The following is a 9,277-nucleotide window of genomic DNA, read 5'->3' as shown; positions in this document are numbered from 1 at the left end:
CGTGACCATTGTTGCTATCATCCCTGTAAAACTTAAATATTTTAGATAACAAAAGGGCCTTTGTTGGCAAGGCAGCACTAGGCAGGCAGTAATGGGTTTCTGTTTGCTTTCTCCTCCTCTCGGTGTGGTTGCATCGTGATGGTGGTGTTTAGCAACACTATCAGGTCAGCACTGACAACCTCCCTGCCGTGCTCTTGCTTCTTCTGCACATTCACACTTCAGGAAATGAAAACCAGTTCTCTCCATGGAAATATCTGGGAGTGGTGAGGGGCAGGGCGGCTGCCCAGGCTGTGTCTTAGCCGTCCCCTCGGAAGAACCAGCAAAATGCACGTGTCTGGTCATGTAACCAGGCTAAGGATGCAGCAAATAAGGGTGACAAATGTTTATTCCTGGTTAAGCAAATCAGAGTATTCCTTATAACCGTGGAGCCAAACAGTTTTGGGCCTGTCATTAAACCATGCCAGCCTTTCTCAACGGAACTCAAACATTTTAAAACTGTAAAATCATTCCACAGACAAGGTGCAGACCATGGTTTTTGCCTTAGTTGGTAGATTAGCACACTGCAGCACAGGGCATCTTGTATACTTTGGTATTTACAACTCATCAGACAATAATTCTGCAAGTGTTGATAAGAGCGCATGGCTGGATGTACCTGGACGGCTTCACAGACAGCAACAGGACCGCTCTTGTGTGGAGGACTGAGCAAGACTACTCTGCCAGGCTGGGAGAGAGGTGCCATGGAAAGCATCCCAAATCACTGCATCCAGGTGTAACGTCTCTCCAACCACGGCCACTGCAAAAGGAAAGCCCAGGCAGAGGTGCTGAAATAAGCTTTAGAGTGGGAGCCCTGGGTCCAGACTGAGCCTGAGTCGTCACAGGAACCATGTCAATGGCCCACAAGCTGGACCCGGCATTCCCTACCATCCCGGCAGATTTATGAAAATAAAAAATACCCCTTTCCATCTCATAGCTTGGCTCAGTTAAAACTTCAAGCAGGGCTGGTGGGAAACTTTACCCTGAGCTTCCAAGAGGGACGTGCCCCATGTCCTCCTTTGCTCCTTGCTCGAACACCCCAAGCCTCAGCGCTGCTCCGTGGTGATCAGGAACTTCACTGGCAGAGGAGAAACCTTCCCCAACGGACCTGTTCTGGGGAAAAGGGTGGGTTAAATTAACATTTTCAACAAAAAGCGGGTTCTCAGATGGTTTGTAATGAACTGCAACGGTGAAATCCTCACAGCTGTATGCTCCACCTAGCTTTAATCAGATCATTAACTTTCATAAAGCTGTAGGAAGGAGGAGTGGCGGCACTTGAAAAGAGCTCAAAACAAGCTGAGTTTTCAACTTCAGACTTGTCATTGACTTAGCCTTTCATTGAGCCAATTATTTATGACATATTTGATGAAATTCAGAAAAGAAGTTGAAATCTGCATATCTGCTTGGCTGCAGCAGAGCTATTACTATATTTTTACCCAGGAATACGAGTGGGGAGCTGTGCCAGAGCCCCCCGGTGCAGCGAGCTCTTCGGTTCCAGCTCCCAGCCGCCTTTCGCACCGTGATTTGCCAGCAGACGAGTTTTGACGGGCAATAACAGGGTTTCACGCAGATGTATTTTATTGTGTGTCCTGTTCTCCTTAGGCACATCACGCTACAATAAACTACGAGGAAATTAGATTTCCAAAGAGACGCACCGGGCCGGTGCTGAGGCGGGCAGGCAGCCCCGTGGATGTACAGAATTATTTAGGTTAGAAGAAAAACCTTTGGGGGCACCAAGCCCAGGCCGGCTTCGGGGGTTGTGCGGTGCCTGCGCATCCCGGGGGCACCTGCACCCCCAGCCGGGGCTGAAGGCAACAGACACGGCGGACCCCCTGCCGCGGCTGTTTGCGACCCGGAGCTGGCAGTGCTGGGGGCTCTGCTGGCTGCGCCCCCCCCCCCCCCGCCCCGCCCCGGCCGCCGGGCTCCCCGCGGAAGCCCCTCGGGGCCGCCCCCGCCTCACTCCGGCTCCCCGGGCCGCCCGTGGCCGCGCTCGGACCCGCCGGCGGGGGCCGCCGCCGTGGGCCCGGCGGGCGGGGGAGCTGCGGGCCGGCCCGGCGGGGGCGGCGCACGGGAGGCGGGCCCGGGGGGGGTTTCCCGGCCGCCCGCCGCGGCGGCCGCGGGCTGAGGGCGCGCAGGGCCGGCGGTGAGCCCCGGGCGCGGAGGGCGGGGAGGCGGCCTGTCCCCCCCCCCCCCCCCCGCCCGCCCCGCGCTCACCCACACGCACAGGCGCAGCCGGGAGGCGCTCGGCGGCACCGGCGGAGGGGGACCCGCCGCCCGCCTCGCCCGCCCGCCGCCAGCAACCCCCCCCCGCCATCCCCGCCTCGGGGGCGGCTGCCCCGGCGGAGCCTCCATCTGCAGCCCGGCGGCGGGAGCGGGAACATGGCGGACCTGGAGGCGGTGCTGGCCGATGTCAGCTACCTGATGGCGATGGAGAAGAGCAAGAGCACCCCGGCGGCCAGGGCCAGCAAGAAGATCACCCTGCCTGAGCCCAGGTACCGCCCGCGGGGCACGGCAGCCCCTCCGCCCGGCCCCGGCGGCCTCCCCGCTCCCTCGGCCCCCGCTCCGCGCCGGCCCCGCGGGGCGCGGGACATAACGGTCTGGCGGCGGGCGGCCCTCCCGCGCTGCCGGGCACCCCGCGGCCTCCGCGGCGGCCGGGCTGCCTGCCGTTCTCCGGAGCAACTTCTGCCGGTGTTTCTGGGCTGGGAAAGGTGTGGAGAAGCTCGGCTTCTCCCGGAGGAAAAGAAAAACCCACCAAAAAAAACAAGAAAAAATCCACCCGCCCCACGGCTGGGCTGTTTATTTGGCCCTAAACTGGACGCTGCGTTTGGTGGGTGAGCTGTGGGTGAGCCCTCGGGCTGTGAGCGAAGTGACCCAGACGGGCTCGTTCCCGCAGGGCTTTCGGCGGTGCGGACCGGGGCCGGGGCCGCGGGGCGCTCGGCCCGGCTCCATCGGCGGCGGCCACCGCGGGGCTCGCCGGGCGGCTGCCTCGGCACGGCTCGGGTCGTTTCCTTGGGGGTCGGTGGTAAAAGCAGCTTTTCTTCTGAACGACGGTGCCTGGGTCTGCACGCTTTCATAAAATCACCTGAGCATCGGTTGCTGATTTATTGCTGAAATTAAAAGCAAGATTTCCCTTTTTTTTTTTTTTTTTTGTTATGTTGAGCTATTTCTCTTTCCTGGCTCTGTGTATATATATATAATTTAAAACGAAGACTTAGACAGCAGACCAAGTACTGCAACAGAAAAAATCTAAACCGAAATTTACTGCAAAAATGTGTAGGCAGTTTGCAAGCCTGCTGGTGGCCTAGCTTCGCTGCCTGCCATGAACGACGGAGCACCAGAGCCCTCTTCTCACTTGTTCCCTTGCTTTTTGCCTTTATGCTTGAATCCAGGGCAGCGCAGGGAGGCTGCAGAGCAGGGGAGGGTGAGGGGCACAGGGGTGCCCAGCCTGGGTTAATCCCCCATGCAGAGGCAGTGAAGCCTCAGAAAAAGAAGTTTGGCAGTCGTTCTTAAGGGCCGATTGAGGATGGCTTGCTGGGCAGACGAAGGTGCCCATTTTTCTCCTGGTATGTGTACATGCTTATAAAAATAATATCCAGAAAATTTAGCCCACACTGTTAACCTGAGGTACGGTATGCTTTACTGCCAGCGCTGCTGGCTTTATATTTACCCGTGCTTTGGTGTTGTCTGTTACTGTGCTTAGTGATGTGCTCCTTGTTTGCAGTGGGGACGTGGCCCCTGTGGGGATGCGGAGGGTGTCCAGGGAGGAGTCCTTCCGATGCTGTGAGAAATAACAGCACTGTTGGTGCTTGTGGGGAGGCTCAAAAACTGCTGCCCAGATCAACATCCCCTTGAGCAAAGTGTGGGGCAAACCTTGCAGCACAGCACAAGGCCTGAGGAACCCACGCTGTACTGCTCTCCTGCTCCAAGATCTGCGTGGTTTTGATGTTTGGTAGTTTCCTTGAGCTCGGAGGGACGGCTTACCCACGTTCGGCTCCGCGGGGCAGGAGACAGCAGCTGGGTGCAAGAGGAAGTTTTGCAGAGTAGGGGGAAAGGTGAAGGGTTAGGTGGCTGAAATGCCTTGCTTCTAGAGCTGCATGTGGAAGAACCTGTTTGCAGATTACATGAAATATTAAAGGAAAAAGATTGTTTGCCATTCCCCCCTCCCCGAACTGTCATGCTCTGAAGAAGGTGAGAAGCCTTAAGCAAGGGAGAGGTTTGCAGCTGTACGCAGTGCCAGGGTGCCGTGGGACAGGGGTCATGTAAGAAAGCTCAGCAGATGAACGAGAGGAAACATGGACATAAATGAGAACAGAGACTTACCTAAGCCTGGGACCACAAACGGCTCTAGATTGCTTGAAATGACTGAACTTCTCAGCTTCTAACTGAAACCTGGGATTTCCTCATACAGTAGGAAATTGTGACCGTTATTCTGGTGTCAGATGTCTTCATACTGGTTTCTGGTTGGTTTTTTTTTTTTTTTTTTTTGATACCTCTCATTAAAAAAGACATGGTGTGTTGAGTATGCTTAAATATTCTGTATCACTGGCAAAGTGATTCATTTCAAATTATATAAATCGGCTGGTTAAATGCAGGTTGATATAGTAACAGTAAAAAAAACCAAAACCAACACAAAGTCCTCTCTTACACTGGTTTGAAATCAAAACAGTTTTTCCACATGGTTTTTTTTTTTTATTATTGCTGTGTGTGAGAGCAGTTCCTCGGAGCAGCGTGAGCGTAGCTTTGTAACGCTGGGCTCTGAGCAGCCGTCATTGCACTGGGCTCCTGGCTGTCACTGGGACAGACAGCAGGAAGGTCACTGGAATATCACATCCACGCTTGGAAATAAATGTCTCTGCCTTATTGCAGCACTCTTCTCGCAGGAATGCGTTCAGTTTATCTCTGGCGGGCAACCACAGCCCAGCAACAGCATCCTTTTGCTTCTGATGTTATCTCCTCAAGAAATATTGCAAAGGTTTTACCCCCCTATTGCAATTTGTCTCTGCTGGAGCCTGGTACACCTGTCCTCGCTGCTTTATCTTTCTGAGATAAGACTGACACTAAATGAAGTAAATGAGTTTACTGTAATGCAAATTTGAGGGGGCTTCCTGTTTACAAGGAAATAGCTGTAGTGCAGGCAGAATAAATTCCAAGGCTGCAGGCCAAGGCTTAGCAGCAAATAAACTATGAGGGTGAAGAGTTTATTGGCCGTGCGGCTGATTATTGCTGAGTTTACATGAAGTACCCTCAGACTGTTTTTGTACTGAAATCGTTAAATATCACAGTTTGGGAAGAAAGAGGACAGAAAACGCTAATGAGACAAGAGTGCCTAAGGAAGAGGCTTAGTGTGTGTTTTGTTTTTTTAAAACACCAAAACAAAACAACCCCTTTTTCCATCCTCTGTCATCTGCTTTTCCTTCCCTTCTGTGTTTCCTCTTCTCGTTCCTAAGAGCCTTGCCAAGAACTGGGAAAGCTGCAATATCTTTTGGTTTTACATTGTTTCTTAAAAGCCTGTTTTGCGGGTGGATTTGCATGGGTGGACGGAAGGGCTGTCAAAGGCAGAATGTCCTGCAGAAATAGGACCTAAAATGGGAAAGAAGACATACGTGTTGAAATGTGAGTAAATATGAAACCTTATTCTGCAGATATTTTGTCAAATATTTGTCAAAATATTCTGTCAAATATTTTAAGTTTGGGGGGAAAGGAGTACGTCAGCTGCACTCAATTTTTTAGGCTATTCAGCAGACTTCTGAAGTTTTTCACTTTCCCCTGTAAATTTTAGATTTTCCTTATTTTAGTCAACAGGAGTGGAAGAACACTATGTAACAGAGCTTTTTCTTTTGCCAGCAGCTGCTTCTGTTTTGAGTAAAGGATTTACATAATGTGAAGTTGAGAAAATAGTCCAAGAGATCAGGTAACTGGAATCAAAGAGGGCGCAGGGCTTGCAGAAGGCTCGTGTACAGCACTGCTGTCCTCACGCTGGCTGCGGCCGTCCTCGCCAGGAAAGTTAACATTAAAGCTTCCTTACTATAAACATCACGTAAGCTTAGGGTGGTTTCGGTGTACAAATACCAAGGGCATGGTAACAAAACATAGCATGCATCTGTCCAGGCTTCTCTGGCTGTGGTTGTAGATGTTTCTCATCTCATCTCTCCTTTTCTAACCTGCTTTTGGTAATTACCTCTCTTTCAAATTAATTCTTATTTTTTCTCCCAACCTCTTTCTTTGGTCTCCTATATTCCTCTGAATCCTGCCCCTCTGGGGAAAAAAAAGAAACATGTTGCAGCCAGTTCTTTCTTAAAAATCACACTTTTAACATGACATTGTTCCTGGTTATCATCCCATCTTCACTTTACCTTTAGAGGTGAGACTGACGAACTGGTGCCCCAGTTGCTTCTTGCCGGGGCAGTTTAGCTTTTTGCTTTCTTGCCTGGTATTCAAGCTAGCTTGTTTGAAACTCTTAATTGATGTTCATTGGATGCACAGAGGTTGCCTTTTCTTTTCCAGTTCTGTCCTGAGCTATTTGTGATTTGCTTTCTTTCTGTTACAGTGCTGAATATTGTTGAAACCCAAGTGACATCTCCCACTAGGAGCTAGACATCATTACTCTATCCTCTATTGCTGCCGTTTTTTCAATTTTGTTCTCTTGGCGTTGCTATGCTCTTTCTCTGAATTTTGCTTTTTTTCTTCGATGTGTCCTTCAGCCTGGTCTTGCACCTCTTGAAACTTATGTAACAACTCTTAAGTTACAGGCTAAAACTCCTCTATCTCTCTGCTGTCAGTCTTGGTTACTTTGATGGTATTTTCTCTGGCTTTGTTTAATGCTTTCTTGTTGTGCTTATTCATTTAGCATGCTGTCTCTAGGAAAATTTTCCTGATGATTGTTTGTGTAATTTTCGTCTTTGCTGCTATTACGCTCATGTCATCCCTTTTGCATCCTTCTGAGTTCTTCTTTGTCTCTGCTGCTTCAAGCACACCATTCAGTTTTGGGCTTCTGCAGGTGGCACTCAACTCACTGAACATCTCTTGCTCAGTGTCATGGTATGGTAAGCTGCTGCAGCTGGAGAGTGCTGCCAGCTTCCGTCGTTCCCCTGCGTGAGTCAAGAGGCACTGCCTGCTTCGGTCTGTGCTGTTTGTTGCCATCAGGTGTACAAAACTCCCCTGAAACCCTCATTAAAACACTCTCTTCTTATGAAGCTTATGAGGTTTGACTGTGATTAATCTGCCAGTGCTGGAGGTGTTGGTGCAGTGTTTGTCGTGTTTACGGATGCTGTGTCCTGTCTGTCTCCCTCTATCTGTTTGCATTTGCTTGTCTCTGATGGCAAGCCTGGGACCTGGAACGCCTTTTTGTGGTGGTGGTCTGCGTCACAGCATAGCAGGGTCTGACAGGGTCTCATCAGTGATGTTACACCAACCTCCCCTACTTTATATGCAGGTTCTTTAGAGAACATAGTGGCCTCAGGAAGCCTTGTGCTATATTACACTTCTTCCTTGCTATCTGAATGCAGATGGTAGAAATCTTCAAAAGTACTGTTTTCCTGGTTTCAGAAAAAAAGTAGATGAGGATTTTGCAAAGGCTTATGCATTTACTGGGCTTTGCACAGAAATGGTGCTGGTGAACGCACAATTAAATCAGAGGTGCTATGGAGGGTGAAGGATCTACTGGTTAATTCGGATGAATTTATGTAATGGGAACTTTAGCTCTTGAAGGTGATGGTACGTCGTTGAAGCTTGTTCCATCTGCTTGTAGCAATAATGACTGAATTATTTTAGTAGAACTTCTTAAGCTTGGCTGTCTAAAATTGCGGAACAGTTTAGCTTTTTGTTTGACATTTACTTATTTTTTAGTGTCAAGCAGGATTGTTTCTTGGTATTTTTATACCATTTCCAGGACTTACTAAAAACTGAAATGAAAAATTTGGAGTAAGAAATTAAAACCAACATGCAGGACACTCAGAAATTGTGCAAAATGGTTTCATCGACAGGTAATTTGTGAAACTACAGAAGGCAAAAGGATTCTAAATGAAATGGGTTTATGATCTAATGCATTATTTTGCAGCTATATTATATCTCACAATTTTGACTTGGACATTTAAGGAAAAATAAAGGAGGTAAAGCTTGGTGAGAGCTAAAGATGGCCAAATGTGTGATGTACACCAGGCAGATACTCTGAGAGCTAGGCTAAGTGCTATAGGTGAACCTGAAGTAGGTGTGTTTTGGAGGCAGGCAGTATGGATTTGTACTTTGCAAGGTCAGAGTGTCCCTGTTAAACAGAGCTTCTCATAGTTCACTGGGCACTTTCTTGATGCAGGTAGAAGGCTGTTTGAGCAGATGCATTCCATGTTACTGTACTTCCCATTGCCATCTAGTAGGGGCAGCTAGTATTTCTGAGGTGCTGAATGTCTTCTCATTTCAGTGAGACAGCAGAGCTTTCAAGTGTTAAAAATCCCCACGAGAGTGCTTTTGAGACACTTGAGCATGCCTTTTGCCCAAGCACTAGTGCTGCTCTGCTGCTCAGAAGGGTGTCCAGGGAGCAGTGTGACCACATTGCCCATCATGCTTGTCTTGTGTCCTAGACTATCCCTCTGTTCTTTTATTGCCTTACTTAAAGTGTGAAATTGTTATTGGCAATTATGGTCAAGAATATATATGTTTCAAAAGTTATTTTACATGTTCAGGAACGATGAAGTACGCAGACTGAAGGTTATCTTAAATCTTAATGTTGCTTGGGGGAAAAGGCATTCTTGAATATTCATACGGTAACTGTTTGAGGAGGGGGAAGAAACTTGTTTTTTGTCTGAACTAGCATTGCATGGAAGGAGGAACATTTGTGTTTTATTGTGGAATAGCTTAGTCCTGCTCAGGGTGGGTATAGATGACAGAATAGTTAAATGTTGTTTAGAAACTCAGCCTCCTAACTTTGCTGTCAGTAGAAGCGTGTGGTTGAAGAGGTAGTAAAAAATGGTTTTCTCAAAATAGATGAGTGTACATACAGAAATGTAGGGCTGCTAACAAAGTGTACGTGCGTTTTATCTCAAGTGAGCTTTGTACTATGGCACTTCCTTAGGAAAAATGCATGCTTTAGGGATGGATATGGACTGTCAGTATAGGAGGGCTCCTGCTTGCTGCGGATGCTGCTCTCCACACCAGTTCTCTCACTTGGGAATTCCAGTTGTTACTTGTTGTAACTGCAGTTTCTGATGCCTTAATAAAAGACAGGCTGATAAAGAAGAGCATGGGAAGGTAA

General features: G+C 48.9%; 1 protein-coding gene and 1 long non-coding RNA gene across 5 annotated transcripts in view; one reads left to right on the top strand and one right to left on the bottom strand.

Annotated features, from left to right (window-relative positions):
• Positions 1-367: 367 nt before the first annotated feature.
• On the bottom strand, positions 368-5,630 carry LOC114010212 (uncharacterized). 3 transcript variants are annotated; one of them, XR_008746178.1, is made up of 4 exons: positions 4,354-5,623; positions 4,015-4,139; positions 1,016-1,146; positions 368-793 (listed from the first exon to the last, which is right to left on the bottom strand). It is a non-coding gene; the product is annotated as an uncharacterized LOC114010212 (long non-coding RNA). The 3 variants fall into 3 exon arrangements; XR_003551568.2 differs by lacking the exon at positions 4,015-4,139 and having other exon boundaries at positions 4,354-5,611; XR_008746177.1 differs by lacking the exons at positions 368-793; positions 1,016-1,146 and having other exon boundaries at positions 3,654-4,139; positions 4,354-5,630.
• GRK3 (G protein-coupled receptor kinase 3) overlaps positions 2,262-9,277 on the top strand; it is a 76,446-nt gene continuing 69,430 nt past the window's right edge. Inside the window, exon 1 of one of the 2 annotated variants that reach the window (XM_055797977.1) lies at positions 2,262-2,525. In XM_055797977.1, coding sequence (XP_055653952.1) covers positions 2,413-2,525 — 113 coding nt within the window. In that variant the 5' untranslated portion in view covers positions 2,262-2,412. The remainder of the gene's footprint in view (positions 2,526-9,277) is intronic. The other variant, XM_055797978.1, reaches the window with a different exon arrangement.

This window comes from Falco peregrinus, chromosome 2, assembly GCF_023634155.1.
Source record: "Falco peregrinus isolate bFalPer1 chromosome 2, bFalPer1.pri, whole genome shotgun sequence".
Lineage (NCBI taxonomy): Eukaryota > Metazoa > Chordata > Aves > Falconiformes > Falconidae > Falco > Falco peregrinus.
Note: the sequence above shows the minus strand (reverse complement) of the source record. Positions and strands in the feature narration are given on the sequence as shown.